Consider the following 27,465-nt stretch of genomic DNA (forward strand, 5'->3'; position numbering starts at 1 on the left):
TCTTTATATCCTTCCCATAACCCCGATGCCTAGTAAATAGCAAAAAACTAAGGTTCAGGCACAAACAAATGGCAAACAAAGACAGGAATTTGGTACATTCCTATCAAGACAATCCTTTAATAAGTGAAAATACCAGCATTCAGTTCCAATGCTCAGACGTCGCCCTGGTTCAACTCTGACAGGAGTGTCAAAGTCACTCTCAGCGGGGTCCCTTAGCAGAAGCCCACCAGCCGGAGAGTGGTGGGGAAGCTCTTGCGCATGCTCATGCACTTCTCCTGGTCGATGTACAGGGTGTTGGCTTTGACGGCCAGGTCATGCTCCAGGGTGGCCTTGGTGTGAACCAGCGACTGCAAAGTGTCCTCTGCATCCCTCAGGCGCTGCTGCAGAGTCTGGATGGTGTCATCGACCTCATAGACCTCGTTAACAAGGCTGTGTGAAGGCATAAGCAAGAACAGTTAGCAGAGGTCACACTCCTGCAGCGTGGGACTAGCTGAAGCAAGGGCACATGTGGCTGCTGAGCTCCCACTGGAGATGTGGCTGCCGTGCTTGGTGGCACGTGGAGCCCCGGCAGCAGACGGGTTACATACACCTTTATATAGCAAAGGGAGCGATACTTGTGTATGATTCTAGTGTCATGCCAGGGCCACGTCCCTTAGCTACACCTCATAATCCAAAGGGCAAACGAAGCATATTCTTGGGACACCAGCAAATTTTCATACACACACGTATATTTATGTGTATGCCCATGTATATTAAATATAATATCTTAAGAGAAGGAGGAAAAACATTCAAACGTTTGCTATTTTTTAAATAGTAAAAATGAAAAAAAAATCAAAACAAAACTTAGCTGGATATTTTTTCATGTATATATCATTGAAAATTATTTTTACAGTTGGGAAGAGAGGGACACCAACTTTTTTCCAGCAGCTAGAATTCAGCCCAACCTGTTAACACATCCTGGTGGGGGCTCTCCCCAAAGTCCAGTGTCCTTCCTCCCAGCAGTGCCCCAGGGTAGTGCCTCCAGGTCCCAGAGTCAACATATTTGTTGTTGTCAAAAACTTAATACAACTTTAAAATGATAACATGAGAAATCAGCTACGTAAACCATGAAAGAAGTCGCCGTTCTAATTGTGTTGTGATGATGAAAAACATGACGCATATTTTTCGTTAAGACAGAAAGGAATAAAAGGTATCATTTCATGGCAAAATCCGGCATCTCCTTTTCAAATCATTTTAATGGATGTTGTTTTAATTTTCATGTCTTTCACTATTAGTGGGCCTTTCCTAAATGTCTGTTGGCCATTTGGCATTTCTTCCGTGAGCTGCTGCTCCCTGTCCTTGCTCATTTTTCTGCTGGGGTATTACCAATTATTTTCATTTTCTGCCTAGTGCTCTTTCAATGTTGGGCATATTGATTTTTTTTTTTTTTTTTTTTTTTGGTCTGTTATGCTTGTGGCAAACGTTTTCCCTAATTTGTTGTTTGCCTTTTAATTTTGTTTATGATATAAGATTTCAATGTTTATTAAAGTAAATCTTTCTTTTCCTTTGCAATTTCTTCCATTGTGTTTATATTTAGAACGTCTTTCTCTTCCCAAAGAGCACTTAAGCGAGGGCTCCTTTTACCCACTGATTTGGCCAGTAACATCCAATGGATGTGACCATGTGGCACTCAAGAGAAACAATAGGAAGCAGGTTATGAAAAGATAATAGTGATGATAATAATAATAGCATCTCATTTATTGACTACTTTACCATACATATATGTGTACGTACTATTCTAAGTGCCTCACATTATCAATTTCAAAACAACACTATGAAGTAGATATATGATTATCCCCATGCAACAGAAGAGGCACCAGGAGCTTAAGTAACTCTCCTTACAGTTCACGGGGAGCTCCCCACCAGCTGCTTTGAACTACCCTGCTGCGCCCCTGACTCTGCTCGCTGGAAAACACAACTCCAAGCACGTCAGGTTTTAACCAGTGATGCGAAGCTAAAGTTTTCTTTACTTTGGGGTTCATTTATCAGCAGATAGTGGGTACATGAAATTAATTAAAATATACAGACATACAAAGAGAGCAGTAACAATGAACAAATGGGGACACAGATATTCTTGGAGATAAAAAGGATTTCGTGATTATAGGAAAATATCCAGACCATGTTAAAATCATTATACCACAGCACTGTCATCGCTTCACAGAACTGTGCAACTGGAAGATGGATGCGGGAGAGGGCGCCACGCCCAGCTTCCCTGCTTACAGACCAGGAAACCGAGCCCTGCGGGTTGATGAGCTGCCCTGTCCACCGGCACAGGCCCGCATGTGCTTGTGAGCCCTGCCTGGTTGTCCAGGAAGCTCAGAAGGAAGTTCGGAGCCTCCGTGCCCATAGTGAGGAGCTGGGTCCCATTTCCTGCCCCCATCCTCTCAGGTCCTTGTGACAAAAGGACAGAAGCACAGACGCGGGAGTCAGCATCAGCACACGGGACTCCCCATCTCATCAGCTCATTTCTGTCTGTCATCCCCGACGATGCACAGGACGCTCAATACAATCTGAATTTCAGATGAACAAGTAATTTTTAGTGTAGGCATTTTTTAATGGTGGTAATAGACACTATCATAAAATGTAGCATGTTAACCACTTATGTGGACAGTCCAGGGGCGTTAAGTGCATTCCCATGGCTGTGCAACCACCACCAGCCGCCCCCCACAAAACTCCTTTCATGTTGCAAAACTGAAACTCCGAACCCATTAAACAATATCGCCCCATTTCCCCCACACCTGGCCCCTGGCAACCATCGCTCTGCTCTCTGTCCCTATGAACTTAACTACTCTAGGAACCTCATGTAAGTGGAACCCTATAGCTTTTGTCCTTTGTGACTGGCTTCTGTCACTTAGCCTAATGTCCTCAAGGTTCATCCCTGTTGTGGCACATGTCAGAATTTCCTTCCGTTTTGATCACTGAATGATATTCAGTATGCGTATTTTTACTCAGTCAGCATAGGTATTTTTAGTGTAAGTATTCCATGCAATACTTGGGATATACTTATGCAAAAACATTATTCATCGATTATCTGAAATTCAGATTTAGCTGCTGTCCGGTGTTTTAATTTGCCAAATCTGGCAGCCCTACTGCAGACGCCAGCGTTGTGTCAGGCACAAAGTGGGCTCTTGCAGAATGTCAGGATGGCGTATGTTGTAAGAATTCTACTCAAAACCCCTCGTGCTCTCCATTCCCCAAAGGACAAAGCGTAAGTGTTTTTAAGGAGAGGCACCAAACGTCGCTGTTGTTTGGTTGCGTGGGGGGAGGAGACAGCAGGAAAACAGACTCTCTTTTTGTACTCCATATAGATCTGTATTATTGGAATATATTTTATAATCAGAATGTATCCCTATCTTCTTATGAAATTAAACAAACAAAAAAAAACTTTCAGGAAAAAAAATAAACAAGATGAAAAATATGACCTAAAGATAAAAAGGAATGTTCTTACTGAGTAGTGTTATGGGAGAACAAAAGGAAAAATTACTAATGTCTAATGATAATGTATACTATGCAAGCAATAGTTTTTAAAAAGAATTTATAACTGGCCATGGGAAAAGAAATTCACAATATAAAGTTGGTTGAAAAAGTCAGGATCTAAAACTCTCTATGCAGCACGATCACAATTTTGTTAATGTGCCTTGTGGCAAATATAATACAATGCTACCATCGGTTATTCCTGGATGGCAGAGAGAATCCAAGTCTTTAATTTTTGTTTCATTTTCTAGATTTTCTAAATTTTCTACCATGAACAGATACTACTCTTAAGGCCAAAAAGAAAATAAATAAATATTTATCAAAAAGTAGACACAATTTTGACAGACTTAACTCTTTTTGACCTTTTACAGGGGTTACGTGAACAGTCCAACTGCTCAACACCATCACCACCAGGGCAAACGTCTCCACGTCTCGCTCGGAGAGCTCAGCGCTCAAATGGAGCCAGCTTGGAAACTCCTCAGGGCCCGTCCGCTGTGCCCGCCTCCTTGCTCACCCTTGCAAGTGGACACACTGGCCGGTGGCTGGCGCCGGGCTCTGAGGCTGGCAAGCACTGCCACCCCAGGCCACCTGCGCGTCCCATCTCAGGCGATGATGACATCACCCTGCAGATGTTGGATCAGAAACCTTCTGATCATCGTTGAGCCCGCCTCCTTCCTCTTGTCCCTACATCCCTAAATCATAAAATCCTGTCTTCCAAAGGGCTGCACCACACACCATTGAGTCCTCCCCTCTCTGCTCTGCAGACACATCCTTAGATGAGCTTGCACCTTCTCTGACCTCAAGGCTGTCACTCTTGTTGTCCCCTCAGCTCAGAATGTTCTTAGCCTGCATTTCATCCCTCTGATTTATGCCATCCTCAAATCCCAGGTGAACTGACACTTCTGTGGGAGTCCCTCCCTTAACTCTGGGCTGGCTGCTGCCCGATGTTGTGTGTTCAAAGAGGACCGAGCCCTCTGTAGCACTCAGGTGCTTACGACTGCCTGCTCACGGCGTCTGCCCTGCAGACTGCCAACCCCACGGAAGCAGCGTCCACCGGAGGCGGCCTTGCTCAGGGTTGTGTCCGCAGTCCTTCCTACAAAAAATACAGGTGTGAAAACAAGCTTATTGCGTGAAGACCAACTTCCATGCCCTGGGTGAAGGAGGTGGTCTTGGGAGGCGGGGAGCTGCCAAGGTCTGAGTCCACAGGACCCACCCGGAGTAAGAATCAGACCCAAGCGGGTATAAAGGAAGCAAAGGCGGGAAGGAGCCCAGCGCAATCCTCTCCTAAGCCACCTGCAGACGGCCTGAGAGGAGGAAAGTGCCAGCAAAGGCCCCACGCAGGCTCAGTGGAGCAACCCCAGGCAGCCGGAACACATCCCACCGTGCTCTCCTTTCATCTTACAAACTGTACGGCTTTCTCCCTTCCAGTGGGGAGGGAAGGAATTAAAACTTAGGTGCTGAAGTTTCACTTGGTCTGGGGGTAGCAAACACAAAATCTGAGAACTCACCTGAAAGCATATTTTTTGGTTGTTGTTTAGATCAAGTTGGATTATAACGAAAGCCCTTTTTAAAGATCCCAGGGTATAAAATATCCCTAGCCGAGAAACAGATCTCCGGCGAGGCTGCTGCAGATGTCTGGTAATGGGTTTTCTGACAGCAGGTTGTTTATAATCACGCCGGGCCTGCCTCTCGTCTCCCGCCCTCCCTGGCTTTAGAAGAAACCCTGAACCCCAACGTAGGAAACAGAGCAGGATGATGTATGAGTCTTTTTGCCTTGCAGCCAAATACTAGTCTGGTGGAAAAGTGATCTGGGAAGGAGTGCTTGAAAATATACACGTTAAAATATCAATGTTTGAAAATAAGAATTCAAGGTACACAGAATGCAGGCGGTGAGATTTAGGGATTTCAATGTTTGAAAATAAGAATTCAAGGTACACAGAATGCAGGGCTAAGGAACACTACGCTCCCTCGGCTTTAGCTGCTGGAGATAGATTTCCACCACCCCCAAGGCCACATTTCACTCCTAGTTTCCCTGCTCTCGGCTGACTGCAGAGAGCTATTCTGCTGAAGCTGCTCATTTCTTTTTGGAATTACAGAACTGAAAACCATTTTACATTCAAATACAAATAAAGCTACCACAGTTATTTCTTTTTTTTTAAGTATCAAGATTATTTAAGTAAAGCAGAGGCTGGTCTGGCCTGCCACCAAAGATGCCAAGAACGTTTAGAATCACTTTTGAAAGAACCCATTTAGAACATTTTAAATGAAAATAAAAGTCTTGAAAGGAAAACAGCAATTTTTCTCAGTTCTCACTCCCCTGAGTTTATGATCTTTATTTTTTCTTAATCTAGGCATCCAAAGGGTTGCACTCAGAATGATCCATTTAAGAAGGAAAATAATCCCCTCCCCCAATAATAATCCTAAATATTTTTGGCCAGGATATTTTAATAAGAAATCTTGACAGTAACAAAAGTAGGTTTTGTCCTAAAGTCAATAAAGGAGCAGAGGAAATAGACATAGTATGAAGTCGACAGGAAGTACAAGAAAAGCAAACTGTGTTTAGCCAGGAAAGGGGAAAAAAAGAGTAAAAGTCATTCAGCTTCTCAGAAGCGGCTGTGAATGCCTCATTGTTTGATAACTCCAAAGTCATGTCAGACCACTACTCAAAACCCTTTTAAAAAGCAACATTGTGTTTGTTTAATGGCAGTCTGAACGATGTATGTGTTTCTCTCTCTACTTTCGATGACGCTGCAGAAATTTTTGGAGAATGAAAATGTCAACTCAGCTTCTCCTAATAATATTTGCATAAAATCACAATTCATCATCTAATCCTAAGGGGCCAAATTGCTGTGCTCCCACTGCTGGCTGCTTCTGAAGCAGAGCGGCACCCCGGGCTGGCTGCCCAGGGGGCTGTCTGGCCTCAGGAGTAGAGCACAGCCCAACCCTGAACAGTGAGCTGTTCTCCAGAGGGGTTCTATGGATCCCACTTTGAGAAACGTGCAGCCTGGATGACCTCCTACATAACTAAGGCCTAGACGACAGCTGCACTAGGAGAAGTGCAGCTAACCCAGGAAAGGAAGGCCACTTTTAAACATTCTAAAGCAGGCTTCCCAGCACCCAACACAGACATGCAGGGTGTTTTGCAATGATGATCTCCTCTGTGAACCTCGGTTTCATGCTCCATGTGAGAGAGATGAGAGTGCAGCCCTTGCTCTGCCAACTCACCTCACAGGGGCCCCGAGGAGCCAAGTGGGATCGGGAACATGGCGGGCAGTGGTAAAGCGTCATGCGACATAAGACGGGCAGAAGTGGATAGCTGGCTCAGTGGAAGAGAGCTCTGCGGTGACACAGCTAGGATGCAAACCGTGGTTCTCTTACCACCAGGTGCGACCCGGGCCGAGCCACTCAACCCACTCCTGCCTCAGTTTCCTCATTTATATTTATGAGATACTATAAAGTGCTTAGGATAGAGCCCAGCACAGAGTAACATCAAGAAATGGCCAGGTGCAGTGGCTTATGCCTGTTATTTCAGCACTTTGGGAGGCCAAGGTAGGAGGACTGCTTATATGGCCAAGACTTTTGAGATCAGCCTGGGAAACATAGAAAGACCCCATCTCTACAGAAAAAATAATTTTTTAAAAATTAGCCAGTCACAATGGTGGTATGCACCTGTAGTCCCAGCTACTAGGGAGGCTGAGGCAGGAAGATCGCTTGAGCCCAGGACTTTGAGGCTGTAGTGAGCTATCATCACACCACTGCACTCCAGTCTGGGCAACAGAGCGAGACCCTGTGTCTCAGGGAAAAAAAAAAAAAAAAAAAATAAGACATGGTAGCAGCTATTATTGCCCCTGCTTTTATTATCAACATCACTGTCATTGTCTTTATTATTATCATAATTGTTGGCCTCACAAGGAACCCCCTCCTTCTGCTCCAGGAAATCCACAGTTTCAAACCCCCACTTGTTTCTTTGATGGAACCCAAAGAAGTCTTATCCTTAGGATAAATCCTTCCAGATGCTCAGGGAATTCTACCACGAAGCCAGGTAGAAGACAAGGCGAGCAGTGTCTCCCCTGCCACAGGAGAAAGGACGCGGAGTTCACACACTGCCCCTTGGTTCCTCCAGCTGCTGTCAGCTGGATTCGCTTCTGCACGGAGCATTTCATGACCTAAGAATAGCACTGATGAAAGCCAGAAAGAAAAGGCAGACCGGCAGGTATTGGGAAATTGGAAATGAGGCCAGAATGTGCCAGGGGTTGGCGGGGGAGATCTTGGCCAGTTCCTTAGGAGCCCATCCTAAAAGAAATCTTCAAAGTTATAATAGCAATATCATGTAGTGCTTAGTAGATAAACTGTGGCGTTGATTCCCCCTGTGAGTGTATGTGGGAGCTGTACTTGATGAAAACCATCTGGTTTTGATTTCTACTGAGAACAAAACATGCTGAAATGAGCTTAAATGAGGCCCTCGGGGGTCTCAGGGGGTCATGGGGATGGCCTCAATGACAAGAGCAGATAACCAACTGCCAGGAGAGGCCACAGAGAGCAAACGAGCGTGGGGGGCAGTGGAGTTGGGCGGAAAGGCCCTTTCCCATCGAATGCCCCACCCGGAGAAACACACGGACGCCACAAACTGCCGCTTACAGAGAGGTGGTCTGGAAACCAGAGGCGCCAAGGAAGGGCGCGGGAACCCGAACACCACCTTGGCCTCACCGAAGGAGCCAAATGTTTAGTAACGCTGTTATTGTATGGTGTCGATATCCTTTCCTTTCTTCAAGATTTATGGTAAAATATATGTAACATAAAGTTCACACTTGAACCTCTGCTAAGTGTGCAGGTCAGTGGCGTTAACTACTAACACGTTCACGCCGCTGTGCAGCCATCGCCACCATCCCTTCCCAGGACCTTTCCGTCATCCCAAACCGAATCCCATACCCATCGCTAGCACTTTCAAAGAAGGCTCCCACACGACGTGCGCTGGCACAAAGCATCTCTAGGGGAGCCCGGAGCCACAGTCGGGCACGCGCGTCCCCCAGCCGCCCCGCCTCACCGCAGCTGAGCCGTGTCCCGGCAGAGCTCTATGTTCGGCCTCCTCGTACGCTCGTCCAGTCTGGTCTGAGCCACCTTCAGGAAGGCAGTCTTGTCCCTGATGGCCTTCTTGATGGACTCTATGGTCATTTCAGTCTGGAAAATCTCCTGCAGGGTCTGTGACAAAGAGAAGCAATTGCCTGAGGCTTTGGTGCTGTCCCTTTGGTAACTCGCATCCCGCCTCTTGCCTGCCCATCGGGTGCCAGCACAGGCCTCGCCCTCCCGGATGAGGACGGCACTCACTGAGAGCCTTGCTCCTTGCCAGCCCTGCCCCAGGGCACCTGCAGTGTCGCGAGGCAGCTGGCACAGCCCCGCTCTGGAGAGATGACGGCAGCCTCTCTCCCCAGCTCTAGGTTCGGTGGCCTCGGTAGCTTGAAATCGGCCAGGGTGGGAGAATTTACACCACAGAAATTGGCAGATGCTACAAATCAGGGCTCCCCCACCGCACCCCAGATCACTCGTTGTTAATTATGTACCAGCACACATCGCTGTGTGACTCTGACAGAAGCGGCCACGAGGTCTGAGCGCGCCGACCTCTCTCCTCACCTCGGCGTGTCCTTGTGTCTCGGTCTCGGGCTCTCTCCCTACCAGCTTAAGAGAGTCGTCTTCCCCTGGGGGGGATCTTCCCTGAAGCTCAGCAGGTTCCAGCTTCAGGGGGCCTCACTTACAAGGGAGGAGCACCAGCAGTTTTGTGTTCCTGGGTTTGTATTCTTTTTTTGTAAAAGAGGCTCCCCCCAAATTGCATAAATGTGGATCCCACCCTGGTTCCTCCTCCTCTTCCTCCTCTGCAGAGAGAGTCCCTGTCCCATGCTGTGAAACCCTCCTTCTCCCAGGGCCTTGTTCTCTGCACTCCCATTGCCACGTCCTCCCGTTACTGCCCCTCTTCCTCAGTTCCTGTCCCGGGGCCTGGAGACACACCCAAGGATCACCACATTTTTTAAAAACCTCATGCTTTTACTACCACTCACTCACCCAGTCCCAGCTGGGTCCTCTCCAATCCCTCTCCCACGTCAACTGCCAGATGTACTTGCCATGGCTGTGCCCCTCCGTCCACTCCCGGTGGCCCCGTATTCTGTCTCGGGCCCTAGTTGTTCTCATGCAACTGCACTCTCAAAGCCCAGGCAGAGGCCTCTCTGACACCTCTCTCTCCTTGAAACCCTCAACTTGCTTGTTTCCTCTGGCCACCTGCCGTCCTGGCTCCTTGCCTTCCTAACTACTCCTCATTCACCTCCAGTGTAAGGTTTTGTCCTCGGGCAACTTCTCTGCCACATCCTTTCTCCGCTCCAGAGACCTCACGTAACCACACAGACTTAGCACCCACTTGTGTAATCCAGGCACTCTTAAATCTGTCACGTAGGCTTTGACCTCTCTCTCAAGCTTTCAACAACCCACTGAAAATTATTACACTGATCCTACCCCCAAGGCCTTCTTCAGATGCTAGCCAACCCGGGACTGCATCCCTGTCTCTTGCTCATGGAAACAACTGCTCCTTCTATGGGAGGATGTTAACGTTATATCTGTGCTTCCAAAGGGTTCTTTCTGCACCTTTCTGATTGCAACTTGCCTTTTCCTATGTGCAAGTCCTGTCTCATTTTAAGACACGTGAAGGCAGGATCAGTGTGACATTCACGTGTTTACACCCCCAAGTGCCTAGCACAGAGCCCAGAATGTACTTGTTATGGGCTAAATCATGCTCCCTCCTCCAATAATTCATATGTTGAAGTTCTAACCCCTACTACCTCAGAATGTGACCACATTTGGAGCTAGGGTCTCTGCAGACATGATTAAGTTAAAATGAGGTCATTAGGGTGGGTCCTGACCCAATATAACTGGTGTCTTTACGAGCTGAGGAAATTTGGACAGACGTACACAAGGGAAGACAATACGAAAACACAGGGAGGAGAGGAGGCGGCAGAGGAAACCAACCCTGCCAACGCCTTGATCCCAGACTTTCGGCCTCCAGAACTGTGAATTAATTTTGTGGCACTTTGTGTTCTGACAGCCCTAGAAAACTAACACAGTAGTAAATAAAAAATTGTTGAGAAAGGAACTTTATCACATCAGCCTCCTAAAAGGCCTTTAGAATGGCTTCCTGCTGCCCAAAGGATGACATCTAACCCCAGTAACCTGCCCATCAATGGCTTCTACACCTGTGTCCAACCCACCTGTCCAAATTTCTCTCCCAGGACATAAACCATCCACACCAGCCCCACGTCCTTCTGTGTGCAGACCTGAACACAGCCTCTGGTTTGCTACCTTCAAGGCTTTGTGTTCAAGATGCGGCCCCACCTGGAATGTTCATTTCTCCCACCAAACCCTAAAAACACTTCCAGTATTTGTTATTTGGCGATCATGATTTGCAGTTTTCTATTGGTATGAATTGTTCGTGAGCTTTTCACATGCAAGCAACGCTTCTCCACAAATACAAGCTTCCTGGGAACAAAAACTACATTTTACATTTCTCTCGGCCCTTTACAGCATGTAGTGCACTGTCTGGCTTAACTAATATTTGCTGCCTAAAGAAGACACCATGAAAAGGAAAGGTGCATCCCTGCGCCCTGGGAAACACAGGGCCCTCGACAGGGCACCAGCACCTTAGAGCAGACGGCTGATGGCGTGAGGTTCTCCAGAATAAGAAACAACACACTACAGGCAGCAGAATCCACAGAAATAGTAAGAGCTACGAGACCGATACTACGTAAAGGCAGAGTCCCTCATTTATCTTGAAACATATAGTTTCTGCCTGAATCCTTCATTTCGCTGTCATTGTAAAACTCTTATGTGTAGAGCACTCAAAAAATTTCAATATCAGAAACACTTTGAACTACCTAATAGTTTCCTGTATTTGGTTTTGTATTCCAGGAAAAGGGTCTGAAATAATTTAACAGAAAACATTCCTACCATATGTTCTAATAATAAATTTACTTCCTAGTTATATACAGTGATTCATTAAACTTTAATAATGATATTTTTGTTTCTATTAAAGACTAAGAACCTTTCATTACATAGTGCCTTCTTTGTGTTCCAAACACTAGTGGATTCCAATTTCATTTTGACACCTGGCTACCTGGCTGAAATAAATGGCATGCTTTGTACTGTTTTTAATTTTTCTTGCTCTGTGTGGCCAGGAGGTCACGTGCCTTACGGTGTCTCTCCAGGAGTGGTGAGAGATTTGTGGTCCCAGAGCTGCCTGCTCTGTCCAGGTCAGCTAAGAGGTACCACCCGTGGTTGATTTACCTTGGCTAAGTGAATCTGAATCTTATTCTTAGCATCTGCAGTCTCAGCAATGCGATTGGTGAAAGCCAAGTTCACTTTGTTGAACTGATTCCACATCTCATTGGCAGTCACAACCAAGAGGTTTTCAGTGTCGTCTCTTAACTTTGCAGAGGCAGCCCGCTCACTCTGGGAGCGGAGAATATTATCATCTGTAAACTTGGCCCACGACTCGGGCACTGAGATCCTGAAAAAGAGAAGTAGAGCCAGACAGCGGTGACAATGATGAATCACCCTGAACAGTCACTAGGCAACAGTTTATCCTGGGAAAGAGAAACCCCCAAGTCACTGATCCTAGTTTCAGTGCATAAAATGTAAATATCAGAGCAAAGCTTATTTTAAGCTTAATTGTTTCTTATTTTACTGCTAATCAATTTCCTATAAATCCACAGCATAAACTAAGTCTTCTGCCAGTTTGGGGGGCGGGTACGTGGGAAGGACTAATGAAAAGTATGGTTGTGTTCATTGCAAATGTGTCACACCAGCGCAGACAATAAGCATATGAAGAAATATTCAACCTTAGGAGTAATCAAAGAAGTACTAACGAAAACAACAACATACTAAGAACCTTTTATCAGAACAGCAAAGAGCAAAGAGAATGATAATTTGCAGTGCAGACAAGCATGTTCAGGAAAAGATTCTCTCATACCCCACAGGTGAGAACGTGGAATTGGTACAACCTTGCTGGAGGGTAAAAAGGCAACAGAACCCAGAAATGCCACTTCTAGAAGTTTATTCTAAAGAAATAATGTTCCCAAAGATGTATTACATATGTAAGGATATTGACTTCAGCAATATTTATGCCAGTCTCTGAAAAATTAGAAACAAATGTTCAAAAGTAAAAAGTTAATTATGCTACATTCAAAAAAAATCCATGTAATGCATGCAAACTTATAGAAGAATATTTCACAGTGTTAGTGAAAACTAGACAGGCTATACAAACAATGTGTGTATAATACTATTATTTAAAAGTACAAGTCTGTATCTGTGTTGTAGAAAAATGCTGGAAGGAGTAGTGGCAAACTGCTAATTAACTTTGGGTGTTTCTAGGTGGTAGGCTTACAAGGGAGAGCTGCTTGCTTGTTGGTAGACGATATTAACTAAGACTCTTACTGTTGACTACAGGTGTTAACTGATGACCAAAACACCATCGTAGATGCTCTGTACCCTGACAGTCCATAGGAGACGGTTAAGAATTCACACTGGAAACAGACGAGGCCTTTTAAAGGGCTAAGTGGTCCGAGTATGTGGTTTGATCCCAGCCCACCTCCTATCCTCCAAGGAGGAGAAGAAAACGCTTCCAGTTCACCTCAAGCCAAGTAATAGGCATTTCATGGGAACCACCTAGGACAGAGGGCCTGAATGAGATTCACACCTAAAGAATCTAACAGTCCAAGCTGGTGGCCGGCACTGTGCTTCTCACAGGAGAGCCACGGGAGGGGGCTGCCTTGCGGGTAAGCAGCCCTGCAGGAGAGAATCCACTTGGAAGTCGCCTTAAAAGTAGGCGGGGACATGAGTGTCAGAAGGAGGACAGAGAACTTTTCGATAAAAATACTCTATATCTCAACTGTGCTTGTGATTACATAGGCATACGCATTTGTCAAACCCCGAAGAAATGTACATTTAAACTGGGCCCATTTTATTGTATGTGAATTCCACCTCAATCAAGTTGTCTTTTTTAAAGGGATTGGCTGGAAAAGACCGTGGACCCTGCCAAGACTGTATCCAGGGGGCTGGCAAAGAAACCACTGATGGGTTTCTTCGAGCAAGTAGAGGTGACAATGGCATTAGGCTGCTTCCGCCTGCCTCTCACAGAGCGCACGGCATCCTGTACAATGGCAACATGTGATTTTCTTTGTGCTTGTCTGTGTCTCTCTACATTTACTGCATCAACTAGGGTCATTTTCATAGTTAGCAAAATAAACAGCAAATATTGTTTTACAAAAGACTGTAGGATGCAATTGTCAAGGCCTGACCACAGAACTTATTTATTGAAGCTGTGTCCAAACCTGGGTGCCCCTCACCTTGTGACGTCATACCACACTTCCTGTTTTAACCTGTAAGCTGTGTCCTTTTGAAAGGAGAGAGAAAGAATTAGATACCATCAAAATCACAGACGTCGCGGGTGCTGACTTACGTGGCATCAACCCTCTCCACTCCGCGGAAGAAGCTGACGCCTTCCGAGGTGTTGCGCAGGTGCTGGCATTTGTCGTCGATCCGGTAAGCCGTCTGTTTATCACTCAGGTCTTTCTCCAGCTCGTGCTGGGCAGCTCTGTCAGATCTGCAACAACACAGAGTGGGGACGGGGAGCTTCACACGCTGGTAACAATTTCCTACAAGGATGTGCGATCCCCCTTTTATGGCGGGACCCTTTCTCATCGCTCTCGGAACCTCTAAGCCTTCACACAACGCTCAACTTCTCAGTCAAAAGGAGCAACATCTGCAGGTGTCCACACATTTGAGTCCTCAGAGCCCTGCTGCTGCCCTGTGCACACCTCCCCTTCCGTGGGCTGCGGTGCGAGTGGGGAGGGGAGATGTAGACAAACAGCAGTTGGGGATCTGGAGCGCCGGCTTGGGCCCATCTTCCTAACACACAGACTCTTCCAGAAAGGATGCTCGTTCAAAGTAATCTGTCCATTCTTTCAGTTCAATTCCCCGAGAAATTTTGAGCCGAGCCTTCCTCTATCCATTGGTGACCTCAGTTTGTGGTCATGCTAGGGCTGAGAAGTTTGCCAGGAGATATAAACCAAGGGTCAAAATTTACCTCCAGGCCAGGAGTGCGAGAGTGCCTGGCAAGAGATAGGGAATCGGTGGCCCACCCAGGCCCATGCCCTCTCGCAGCCGCCCTGCCGGAAGGAAGAAGGCTTGCTGAGCTCTGAGATGCATGGTCTTGCCTGCCCTGCCAGGCAGAGAGGAAACCTGAAGCTCGCTACCAAAGAGGCATGCCCCGGGGAACGCCTGGGTGACAGGTGAGCCACATCTTCACCCACAGAATAGTTCATCTGACAAGCAATCATTGAATGCCTCCTGCGTGCCAGGCACTGTTCTGCGAGCCTGGGATGTGTCAATGGACAAAACAAATATCTCTTCTCTAAGAAGCTGGCATTCCACTGGGAGGAGACAGATAGACAGCACTTACAATGAACAGGCAATTTGTGTAATCAGAAGAAAAGGATCCAGGAGTGTGAGTGATGATTTTAAATAGGATGACCAAGGCTAGGTCTCCCCAGGTGACACTGAGCAAAGAAAGGCTTGAGAAGCAGGGATTGGGTTATGCAGGGCTCCGTTGGACACTGGAAGGAGTCAGATTTTCCTCCAAGTAAAACTGGAGACCATTGACGTACAATTTAAAAGAATCATTCTGTGCTGGGCCGAGAACAGGCTGCAGGGGGCAGGGAGGCCCGTTGGAGGCCACTGTGGTCACTCGGGTGAGAGACGATGGCAGCTTGGACCAGGGGTAATCAAGGAGGTAGGAAGTGTGCAGATTCTGGATGTGGTTTAGAGATAGACCCAGAGACTCCCCTATGAGATGGGAGGAAAAAGAGCTTCAGTGGAGCCATTGGAGTATCGGGATTCCACCCACCAAGGGGGAGGCTGCGGGAGGGGAGGCAGTTAGCACTGAGTGCTCACTGACCATTCACATGGAGGTGCCAAGGAGGTTGCCGGAACTGGGGAGAGAGTTCTAGGCTAGAAGTAAAGTTGAGAGTCATTAGCATAAAAATAGTATTTGGCAAAGCAGGATAACTGAATAACCTTAATCATTTCTGTCTTCTTGGCACCTAAAAATGGTCTTGGCAGACTGGAGCCACTCGGGAAAGATGGCATTGAACTGCATGAGCTAATTCTCGCTGCAGGTTCCCTTCAACTCAGCCTGTGCCTTCCAGCAAATCTCTTGATCTGTCAGAGCTAAATTTTTTTATTTGTAAAGCAGAAAGCAGGCTAGCCACATGCAAGTGGTCTGCATTTCGTGAATTCTTGAACAGTATACATGTGCACAGGACGGGAAATGGAAAAGCTGCCTCCCTGGCTCCTTTCGTGTTCAGTCTCTTGCCTTAGGTGATTATGTTGAAACTCTGGGACTAGAAAATCCTTCCCCTTTGTGGTCTGGAACCAAGATGCCCCACAAGCTTCCCCTGTTGGGCTGACACCCCCTGACCTGGCCTCAGGCTCCTGGGGGAAGGCGTGTGAGGCAGCGCCCCCAGCCTGTCTTACAGCCCAAGACTGGAAGAACCTTGGCTGCCATGTTGGTGCCTAATAAGACTCTCTTTTCAGATGGGAGCCAAACTGAAACCTTCATTGTTCCTTCTAAAACAAGTGGAGTTGAAAAACTCTCTCTCCGTCACCTTCGCTGGACAGAGCACAGTGGCTCCCCATGAATCCTGGAGAAGCCATCTCAGGAAACAAAGTATTTTTGCCCACTGTGTATTAAAGGAAAGCCAAGCTCCTTAAAGGAGCCCACAAAGAGCACACGCGAGAGTACACACACAGTGAGAGTGCACACACACAGTGAGAGTACACACACAGTGTGAGTACACACACACAGTGCGAGAGCACACACAGAGACAGAGTACATGCATAGTGCAAAGAGCACACACAGTGAGTACACACACACAGTGTGAGTACATGCACACAGTGTGAGAGCACACACAGAGACAGAGTATACACACAGTGCAAAGAACACACACAGTGCAAGTACACACACACAGTGCGAGCGCGCACACAGAGACAGTAAGAGCACACACACAGTGAGAGTGCACACACACAGTGCGAGAGCACGAACACAGATAGAACTTCCTGCAGAAGCCTGCAGTACAGCCAGGAATGAGGCCATTTGCAGTGGGGACTAATATGAGGATGTGGCTGTTCCAGGACGGAACAATCCAGGCCAAGAAGAGCCAAGGACATGAAAGATGGGCAGCAGATTTAGATTATGAAATAAAATGAGGATTAGGAACTGGACCAGAGAAAACAGAACAGAAACAATTCTCTGAACCACCCTAAACTGTGTTTCTGCAGTTTCTATGGAGCAGAAGCCAGAAGTTACTATCAGAACTGCATTGCCTTGTATAACTGTACAATCAACCAACCACACAGTCATCCACAGCTGATCTTCTGCCTGTCCTCGCCGACGTCTGAGTTAACCCTTCTAACCACAGCTCAGAGCAGCCCAGCATATGAACCTCACTAGCCTTCGCAGTGTTGACCTTGATGCTCAGGGCAGGCAAACTAAGTGGGCAGTGCTGACACTCTGTGATCCTCATTCCTTTGGGGGCATCACAGCTGTCTCTGACAACATTAGTGTAAGTATAAACATCTTTTCCTTGGGGTGGCATGTTTGATATTCCTTCGTTCTAGACCATAATCAAACACACATTGGTCTTTCTATTCATGTTAGGCTACAGGCTTAGCCAGTAATTTTTTTTTATGGTGACAGCTGTTGTGATTGCTTAAGACCTTCCTTTACTTATTAATCTTCCTCTCCCCACCCCTACCCTCCCCCACTGCCATAAATATTAGGTCCCTACTGCTGCAAGGAAAGAGAGCCAGTGCTCTGGAGGAACGTGCGTTCTGGAGGGGGATGGGATGGGCAGTCACAGAGCAGTGGGACGTGGTGACTGCTGCAACGTGCAGCCAGGGGCGGCTGCTCTCCAGGAAGGTAGAGAAATAAGCACATGAGTCAGCTGCAACTCGTCACTTTCCAGCTGTGAGCGCTGAACATACCGGAGTTGATCTCTTTTCAAGGGATAAAAGTCTTCTGAGTTAAAAGAAATCTTATCCACACCCCACCTGAGGGCAGAAATCCTTTCCACAGCATCTCAGAATTATTTCTTTAAATTACAATTTAAAGCAAATCCTCCAAGGCCTCATCTTAACCTTTGGATAAAAATATGTATGTGTGCCCAGGTGTGTGTACATGTGTGTGCATCCTTATAAAAAGCTAAGTGAAATCTGAACAGAAGGCATGAAAGTATTGTTCAATGATAGATTTTAGATCACATAGACAGGTAAAGCTCTTACGCAAGTTGGGCAATAGCCTTATCCAAATGTAGCCTCATTCTTTCTTGACAACACAGAATAGCATCAACTTCCTATTCAATTGGAAAAAAAAACACGTTAATGTTTTCGTTTTTGAGTATAACATCCAAAGTTAGCAATGTAACAAAACACCAACGAAGGAAAACTTTTGTTTCTTAAAAGCCATGAATTTAAATAAGAAAATAATTTTACATCCATTATTTATCTGTATGTCCCATGATATTACAATCTAAACATTAGACTGAGATGCTATAGGGAAATTATTAATATATTATGGAATAAGTTTGGACATGTTTAAAATTTTACGGGTTTTCTCTCTCTTTTTTTTTTAATCTTTTCCTTAAAACAGTAAAAAAAAAAAAAAAAGAAAGGATCAAAATTCTGGTAATGTGCAAAGTCGAATTTAAATGCATGGATTCTTCTACAATAGGTATCCTTCCAAGACTAAGTAAATTAGGGAGAAAAAGAGCAGCCAAAGGAGTTTGTCTCTGGCAGGGCATGTACCCTCCAGTAGACAGCTCGCCGGTCCAACATGGAGGCTGACTTCCACCATGGGAGGTCAGCACCATCCCCCACCACCCCCATCCTGTTGTGTCCCGCAGCCCGAGCCCATCCACATACAAACACCTGTGCTAGCCAGGCCTCTCCACTGGACCACACATGTGGCCTTTTGATGCTGCTAGGATGCGTGCACTATTACATAGCATGTGTTGTATCAGAAATTTTTAAATCAGCATTTATTTCTCTTTGAAATTCCTATTCCCATTAGAAAGTTTAGGAACTCAAGATAGCACCAAGAAGATATTTAAAAAGTGCACATAATCATCGTTATCATTTTCTTAGGCAAAAAGTGATCATACTATACATACTGCTTTGTGGCATTTTAAATGTGAACATCTTCCCATGACATTAAACGATACTGTCATGAACAACTTCAAGTCGATATTTAGGCACCACCACAGAGTGTACCTTTTTCCAAAGTTTTGACAAGTACAGCCCTGAATGGTGGCTATAAAATGATTACTTGGATGTCACTGTTGAACCCAGATGCTGCTCCCAGCAGGTTAAGGCTTTGGAGGGGGTTCTATTTATCCATGTTAACAGAGTCTTTTTGTTTGAGGAAAGTGGGTAAACTGCCATGATCCAACAGGTGGAAGAGACTACTCACATCAGACTTTGCAAATCAAACTGTGAGTCTGGATTGAATCTAAGGAAAGGTGAATATCAGGGTTGGGCACAGGCACTCCACCTCTCTATACAATGCTTTTTAATGACGCAGTCATCATCAAGTATTCTCGTATTCACACTTATTCCTGATTTGGTGAGCGGAAGCGTTTGCTCTCGTTAGAGATGTGCATTCCCAGCATTTGTTCCTGAGTCTGTGAGAGATGGTCGGTCAGCTGCCCTTTCCGACGCGGCTGGTCGTAAGAAGCCTCGGTCCCACCACCTGCTTAGAGGCAGAAACCTAGTGGGGACGGCAGGGCCCACCCAAACGCTCCTTCTGTGCTGGTAGCAGGTTTCATTCAGTCCTGGCTCAGAGCAGAACCCTCCTGGGCTGCACTGGGCTGAAATGCTGCAATGTCTCTCTAGCAGCAGGTCTGACATCGCCGGAACCCATCGCGTGCACATTCTCAATAAACCTCTGAAACGGTTTTCTGCTTCTGCTACATGAAGGAAGGAAAAGCCCCTTGTGGGAAGAAAACTGGCCAGCTGGGGCCAAGCCCAAAGCCTCAGCCTGAGTTCTGAGCAGCAATCCCAGCCTGCATCGCGGCGAAAGGCCAGGCCAGGCTGCATGTGAGATGACGCTGCAGGTTCATTTGGCCCCGAAGTCCAAGGAGTTAGCGTGGTCTGGGAGTGCTAAGAGCATGGTACCATGACTCATTCCCCAGCAGAAGCTGTTCTGTAAGAATTTGTTGAATATCACTGATTGACTGTAGTGGTCAAAGAATTCATGAAAACGTATTTCACTGCACCCATGTTTCTCAAAAGTAAACCTTTTAAAGCTACTTCTTTTCTTTGCTAATGCACATTTAGTTATTCTAAAACGTGGGTAAAAAAGTAAAACATATGCTAATATCACTACCTTGAGTAAGCTACAGGATACATTCACTACTTGAATAAATTGGCAAGGAAAGCACCCCCCGTCACCCCCCTAATTCAGGAACCATTACTCTAATTGCACATTCCATTTCTGAGATAAAGTGACCTCTGCTACTGACCTAAAAAGTATAAACCTCTAATGCAGAGGTTCTTGTTTTTAAAAAAACAGCTTTATTGACATATAATTCACATACTACTTAATTCACCTACTTAAAGCGTACAGTTCTATGATTTTTAATATATTCACAGTTACATAACCATCATCAGAACCAAATTTAGGACATTTCATTACCTTCCTAAGAAATCATGCACCCCTTAGCTGTCACCCCCAATTTCCACTCCCCCAAGCCTCCCTTTCGTAGGCAACCACTAATCTACTTTTAGTCTCTATAGATTTCCCTATTATGGAAATTTCATATAAATGGAATCATACGATACATGGTCCTTTGTGACTGGCTTCTGTCACTTAGCATAATGTTTTCAAGGTTCATTCATGATGTAGCATGTACCAGCACTTCATTTCTTTTCATGGCTAGATAATCTTCTATCATATGGCTATACTACATTTTCTTTATGCATTCACCAATTGATAGATGTTTGGTTGTTTCTACTTTTTGGCTGTTAGGAATAATGTTGCAATAAATATTCATGTACACCTTTTTGTTTGCGTATGTTCTCTTTTCTCTTGGGTAGATAAGTAGGAGAGGAATTACCATATGATATAGTAACTATGTTTAACCATTTCCAAAGCAGCTGCACCATTTTACCTTCCCACCAGCAGTGTATAAGGGTTCTAATTCCTCCACATTTTCACCAACACTTGTTATTTTTTGTATTTTGCATTGTGGCTATCCCAGTTGATGTGAAGTCATGTTTCATTGTGATTCTTATTTACATTTCGATGATTATTGATATTGAGCATTTTTCATCTGCCTATTGGCCATTTGTATGTTCACCTTGGATAACTGTCTAAGATCCTTTGCCCATTATTTAATTCACTTATTTATCTTTTGAAAAAAAAATAAGTTATTTATATATACTAGATATAAGCCCCTTATCAGATATGACTTGTAAAGATTTTCCACTTTCTTGATAATGTTCTTTGAAGTACTAAGTTTTTAATTTTGATGATGTCCAATTTATCTGTTTTTTCTTTTGTTGTTTGTACTTTTGATGTCACATGTAAGAAACTATTGCCTACTCCAATGTCACAAATATTTATGCCTTTTAAAAAGAGTTTTACCAGTTTTAGCTCTTACATTTAGGTCTTTGATCCATTTTCACTTAATTTTTTTATATGTTGTGATGTAGGGATCCACTTTCATTCTTTCACACGTGGATATCCAACTGTTCAAGCACCACTTGTTGAAGAGACCATTCTTTTCCCGTTGAATTATCTTGGCACTCTTGTTGAAGATCAATTGATGGCAAATGTGAGGATTTATTTCTCAACTCTCAAATTATGTCTATCTCTACATGAGTACTACACTGTCAAACCTATTGTAGCTATGCAGTAAGTTTTGAAATCAGGAAGTGTGAGACCTCCAACTTTCTTCTTTTTTAATACTAGTTTGGCTATTTTGCATCTCTTGAATTTCCTTACAGATTTTAGGATCAGTCTGTCAATTTCTATGAGAAGTCAGCCAGGATTGTGATAGGAATCGTGTTGACTCTTTGACTCAAGTTGGGAAGTGCTTCCGTCTTCACACAATGAAGTCTTCCCATCCACAGACATGGTATGTACGTTTATTTAGATCATCTTTCATTTCTTTCAATAATATTTTATATTTTTGAGGCACTGGTTCTTAACTCTGCCTATTCATTAAGGTTATCTGGGGCATGTTTTTAAAATATGAATGCCTAGTCCCCACTCCAGATTTGAATTAGAATCTCTGGATGTCGGGCCCAGTCATTGAGATTTTTAAAACCCTCACCAGGTGATTCCAATGTGCAGTCACTACTAAAATAACGGACACACCAAAGGTAGTCAAGTTTCAAGCAAATCTCTTGGAAATACTACACTGTGCTTGTAGGCAAACTGATGAAGTTAAGGTGTTAGAACTGGCTTGTAATTTACTTCATACAGAACGTCTCAGGGTCAGTGAGAACAAAAGGCCAAGGGACAGATAATGGTAAATTCCTACCTATTTAGGATGACAAAGTAGATGACAGATTATTTTTTTAAGACTTGTGAGAGTCATCAGAGGCTGGGAAAGAAGCAACAGATGAGCAGGGACCCATCGTTGCAAAACTATTTCACGCAGCCTTAGGGGACGGTGGCTTTTACAGAGTAGATTGCATCAGCTCTCTGCAGGGCCAAAGCCTCCCTGAGTGTATTATTTCAACCTGGATTCCTCTCAGTAGAGGAAAGGAAAGAGCAAAGAAAAAACTGCTTATCTTCCTTAATGTGACGGGCCACTGAGCAAATGCAAAGGGATGTTGTAGGGGACGATGATGGGGGGTGAGGCCCCGCGGCTGCGTCAGCAGGTGTAGTTTCTCACCAAGGACCAATCAAACAAAGGCAAAGAGGGGGACCCTGCCAAGCTGGTACCGGGAGGGAGAATGGATTCGCTACAGCAGAAGTTCTGATTCAGACAGGGAAATAAGGCTGAGAAGTGAGGAGGAAGCCAGAGAGCAGAAGGCTGAAGTGGATCATCTCCTGTAGGAATTAGGGAGCCCAGGGAGGGTTTTCGGCGGAAGGAAGAAACTGGTGACAATGTATAGCATAGATGCAAAGGAAACTCAGCGAAGGGAAAGTGTTGGGAATTTCACATTAACAAGCCATAAAGAAGAGCTGGGAACTGACTAAAGGGTCCAGGAGGCCATGCCCAGCAAGCCCAGCCATGGAGCTGAGAGACCGTCGGTACCATCCATAGAAAGGGGTGGATGATAGAGCAGGCAGGCACCGAGGCAGAAGAAAAGTTCACCTTTAGGCCTCATGAAGGTGAACCAAAAAAAAAAACAGTTACCAAACTAAAAAATGTTTGGTAAGCACTTAGGGATGCAGAACTAATGCTTCATAAAGTGTCTGGGCAGAAGAAAGAAATTGGGAAGGGCCTCAACTACATGACAGCTGAAATCTTAAGAAATAGCAGAAATCTGTGGTAACAAGTCTAGGAAGTGAAGGTCAGAGAAATTAGCACCAAACCGAACTGACTTGGTGGGAGGGGACCAGTGAGAGCACCAGTAGCGGAGTGTGGACACAACCGGACGTTTCTGGATGGCAGCTTGGCTGTGCATGGAAAGCTTTCCACATGCATAGACCCTTTGTTCCATCAGTTACATTTCCGGAAATATATTCTAAGGAAATAATCAGAAGTACCTACAATTATCAATAATAATATTTTTGTACACTGAAGTACAAACTAAAGAAGAAAAAAGAAAGAGGGGTGAAAGAGAGAAACAACCTAACTATACAGCAAGAGAAGACTGACTTAAAAAATTATAGCACCTTTACATTGAATTACATTGTAAAAACTCATGTCATAAAAAAATCTAATGATATGGAAAATTACCTCAATATAACTTTAAATGAGTAAAGCACTTTTCAAATTCACAAATACAGTATGATTCTAATCTTGAAGACATGTCTATGTGTCATTGTGTGAGTTGGGTGGTATCTAAGCATGATTAATAAATACTGAAATACTCCAAAATTAATTAGTGATTAGTGATTAGAAATTAGTGATTTCTGTCTAATAGAGCTTCGAGTGATTTTTATCTTTCTTCTTTTTTTTACATTTTTGAAATCCAATGAAAATGTTACTTTTACAACTAATAAAAATGTATCTTTGCTAAATGTTATAAATATCTGATATGTTAACTCTTTACTTATACGGTTTTTTTTTTCTCTTTTTTTTAGAGATGAGGGTCTCACTCTTGTCCAGGCTGGTCTCAAACTCCTAAGCTCCCACGATCCTCCCACCTCAGCCTCCCAGAGTGCTGGCATTACATGCATGAGCCATCAGGCCCCGCCTGTAAGTGGTTTTATATAACATCATTTTTTATTTCTACATATTAAACACATGTTAACAACTAAGCTTCTTATCACTGAAGCATTTCCCCCATAGTTACCGTCAGCAGTTCTTTTTCAGCTTCATCATGAACTAAATCGATTCCCATTCTCTTCTCTCGGTGAAACAGACATTCTCGGGCTACCTACAGATACAGAAATGATCGAAAGCACTAATATAACTGACTATACTCAGTGACTAGCAGTTCTAACAACTGGTTTCAAAAATAAGTCAATCAATATTCCCAACACCAACTTCTCAAACCATTCTGTAGAAATCTAGCCTGAAACAGACTGTGACAACTAAGTAGATATGTGCTATTAATACTAGTTAAAAGGTAAAGAGTTAGCTCTTCAAAACAGTTTGAAAATATTCCTAATTTGGAAAGTTGACAAAATGAAGCGGATGGCATCTACTTGATCCCCACAAATTAGCATTTGAGAACACTACTTCGGCACTAGTTTCCTCAAGAGAAATAGTTTGGTAATGTGAAACACCGTTTTCAAGATGTTATTTCTAAATATTTTCTACTGAGAAGAGCAAGGAAGAAATGAATGATTATCTTTAAGGACATGGAAATATTTGTGCAGCCAAAAATCCAAGTGATTATTTTTAAAGTGCCATTTATTGCTTTCCCAATTATAAAAATAATGTCTTTATTTACAAAAGAGGAAAAAATATAGAAAAGTATAAAATACAATTTATTCTCCTGTTACTGTTTTGTTTGTTTTAACAAAATGGAGGTTATAATGTCCCTACAATTTTGTATTATGCTTTTTAGGATTGACATTAAATAGTAAACTCAAGTCATGAAATATTCTTTGAGACAAAGTATGTTAATGACTCCAATGGAAAACAGCTTAGATTGCTAATAATAAATTATGTATGAAAGAACACTATGTAGCAGTTAAAATGCTTTTTTCAAAGACTATTTCATGACATAGGACTACTGTAGAATGTTAAATTTTTTAAAAGCATATAATATCATGAAAAAAATCTTTGAGTGAATCTCTAATTTTTAATGGCATAATTTACATTTACTAGAAGAAGAATTAATGAGTTGAGGGGAGCTCTGATTATTTTAATATATATTACTAAAATGCTTTCCCAAGAAATTTCCAGTAATGCACACTCCCACTAGTAATATAGAAAAGTACCCATTTTCTTCTCTTTTGCCAACCCTATATGCTTTAAGTTTTCATTATTGCAAGTTTGATAGGCCAAAGATGGTGACCTCATTGATTTAATTTGTGTTTTATTATTAATCAGCTTCAACATTTTCCCCTTATATCCATTTATCAAATGTATTTTCTCGTTTGAGGCTTGTCTGTTTATGTGACTAAACTCTAATTTTAATCAGGACCTTCTGATACTGTATTGACAGTAAATGTCAAACACACAAGAACACACGTCTGGACAGAAACTGCAGAAAAAAATTCAAATTAGAACCATCTCGCTGAAAGTAGTCATCACTGAAAGGGGTACTAAGAGAAGAAATTGAGTCCCCTCTGGAAAGGGGGGTCGATGGCTATCATTTTAAGGATATTTTCAATCTTTGAAGACCTGAGGGCAGGGGGCGGGGTGGGCTGTGGAAGAAACCAATAATCCTGAGAATGAGCCACTCAGAGACTCAGGGAGGCACAGAAGACCTTCTGATTCTAAACCACAGTTCATGACAGACTAATTCAAAAAGACATCATTAGCACCCTATCAACCTTTCTCTCAGAACTTCTGGGAGCTGTGTGTATCTGTATGTGCCTGTGCTTAGTGGCGGCGGGGCGGGGGGGTGAACGACAGGGAGTGAGAGTGTGCAGGGACCCCCAACCAACTCCATGGTAACATGGCTACTGGCCTGACCTCGGTCTCATTCCTCTGTTTAATCAAATGCATTCCATCTCCTAAGATGACCTCATGCGATCATTTCACTATGCCTCGAGATGGAATCATAACATATACACAGGAGGCATTTCATGACACAGACTAAAAGAATACAGTTTTTTCTCAAATATTTCTTATCTTAATCTAGGGACAGCAGTGATCAAGCAGCCTACTTAAGAGATAAGAAGATGGCATTTTCACTGTAAAAACTGTGTGTCCTACTGATGTCTCTTTAATTAGCCATCTTTGCTTCGCATTTAGAATTCTTCCTGAAAGTGGTTGTTCTGTATAGTGTGTAAAAATGGCAGTGGTTTTACCATTACTGAAACCAGTTCCTGATTCATTGATAGCGGCTGGGCTTCTACAGACGAAGCAAAACATAATTCAGCATATAAATAGCCTCAGTGGGGTATCATAATAATGACACAGTGCTTTTCATCATAAGGTCTTATATTTACCTGAAGAGGGGCTTCCATCTCCACCAGAGCCCTCTCTAATCTTTTCTTCACATCAGTAAGTGCATTTGTCTCTCCAATCATTTCATCCAACTCATGGATGATTTCAGATTTCCAAAACCCTATGTCATTGACACGTTCTCCCAGATTTTGCGTGCTGTCTGTCTGGGTTTTTCTTGTTTGTTGATATTTGTCTTGAATCAGGCGAGATGTATCCACTCTTAGTCTCTCTGAATTATGTCGGGAAGTGTTGGATTCTTGATAGTTGGTTAAATTGGACCTGTACCAGTCATCAGGGGTGTATCTTGTGAAGAGAGTCGTTCTGTTGGAGACAAAGGGAGGTATGGTGCTCTCGGACACCCTCTGTGATCTGGTGCAGTACGGGGCCAAGGTCGGCAAGTTGGAGGCTACTTTGTAGTATGTGCTCGGTCTCCACGGAAGGCTCAAGCTATGGGTGAAATTGGAGTGGGGAAAGCGGTTCCTATAGCTTGACGTTATGGTACTGATGGCTGGTAGAAAGTTGGTTGGCGTTGGTCTAGGGTGGGCATAAGTTGCCGTTAAAGTAGAGCCTAAACACTCCATGATACCCAAACGCTATTCATAAATCTCTCCTGTTTAAAAAATTAAAAAAAGTTAAAAAAGACAGTCACATAAATTAAACTCTGGTGAAACACACCAATAAAGGCCACATCTGACTTAGTATCAGTTGCAGTGGTCCTAAACACCTTAGTGGTTTGTTCTAATTTACATGTTATCCACATTTACCAGTGATAATATATTTCAAAAATATTTTTTCATTTGTTCCTCTAGATTGTATTAAGATCGCATTTTTTTTTAGATTGCCCATTTGAATTTTGAATGTTTTAGAAGGCAGTACTGGAAGAAATTTATAGCTATAAATGCTTACATTTAAAAAATGAGAAAGACTCTCTTCCATGCTATATAAAAGTAATATTGTCGAAACAAAATATTGTTGTAGCAAATTCAAATTAGGAGCCTGAACTATGCATTTTAACAAATAAGGATTCAAATCCTGGCCCTGCTATGACTCACTTTGTGACACGGGGAAAATTACTTATCCTCTCTATGCCTCAGTTGCCTCATCTATAAATAAT

At 43.9% G+C, this 27,465-nt stretch overlaps 1 protein-coding gene across 1 annotated transcript; it reads right to left on the reverse strand.

The window, feature by feature from the left end:
* Positions 1 to 212: 212 nt before the first annotated feature.
* On the reverse strand, positions 213 to 26,932 carry TEKT3 (tektin 3). Its single transcript, XM_069483202.1, has 7 exons — positions 26,354 to 26,932; positions 24,079 to 24,162; positions 17,887 to 17,957; positions 14,006 to 14,149; positions 11,833 to 12,055; positions 8,558 to 8,712; positions 213 to 429 (listed from the first exon to the last, which is right to left on the reverse strand). The coding sequence occupies exons 1-7, from the start codon at positions 26,930 to 26,932 to the stop codon at positions 213 to 215; spliced, it is 1,473 nt and encodes a 490-aa protein (XP_069339303.1).
* Between the last annotated feature and the right edge of the window lie 533 nt (positions 26,933 to 27,465).

The sequence above is a fragment of the Eulemur rufifrons genome, chromosome 9 (genome assembly GCF_041146395.1).
Source record: "Eulemur rufifrons isolate Redbay chromosome 9, OSU_ERuf_1, whole genome shotgun sequence".
NCBI classification, from domain to species: domain Eukaryota; kingdom Metazoa; phylum Chordata; class Mammalia; order Primates; family Lemuridae; genus Eulemur; species Eulemur rufifrons.

Excerpts from the sequence above, each read along its gene's own strand:
- TEKT3 (XM_069483202.1), bottom strand. The coding sequence starts at position 26,932 with ATGGAGTGTTTAGGCTCTACTTTAACGGCAACTTATGCCCACCCTAGA. Across the intron at positions 24,163-26,353 it reads AGATGGAAGCCCCTCTTCAG|GTAGCCCGAGAATGTCTGTT; the intron begins GTAAATATAAGA and ends CTGTATCTGTAG. Across the intron at positions 12,056-14,005 it reads GTGGAGAGGGTTGATGCCAC|GATCTCAGTGCCCGAGTCGT; the intron begins GTAAGTCAGCAC and ends TCTCTTTTTCAG.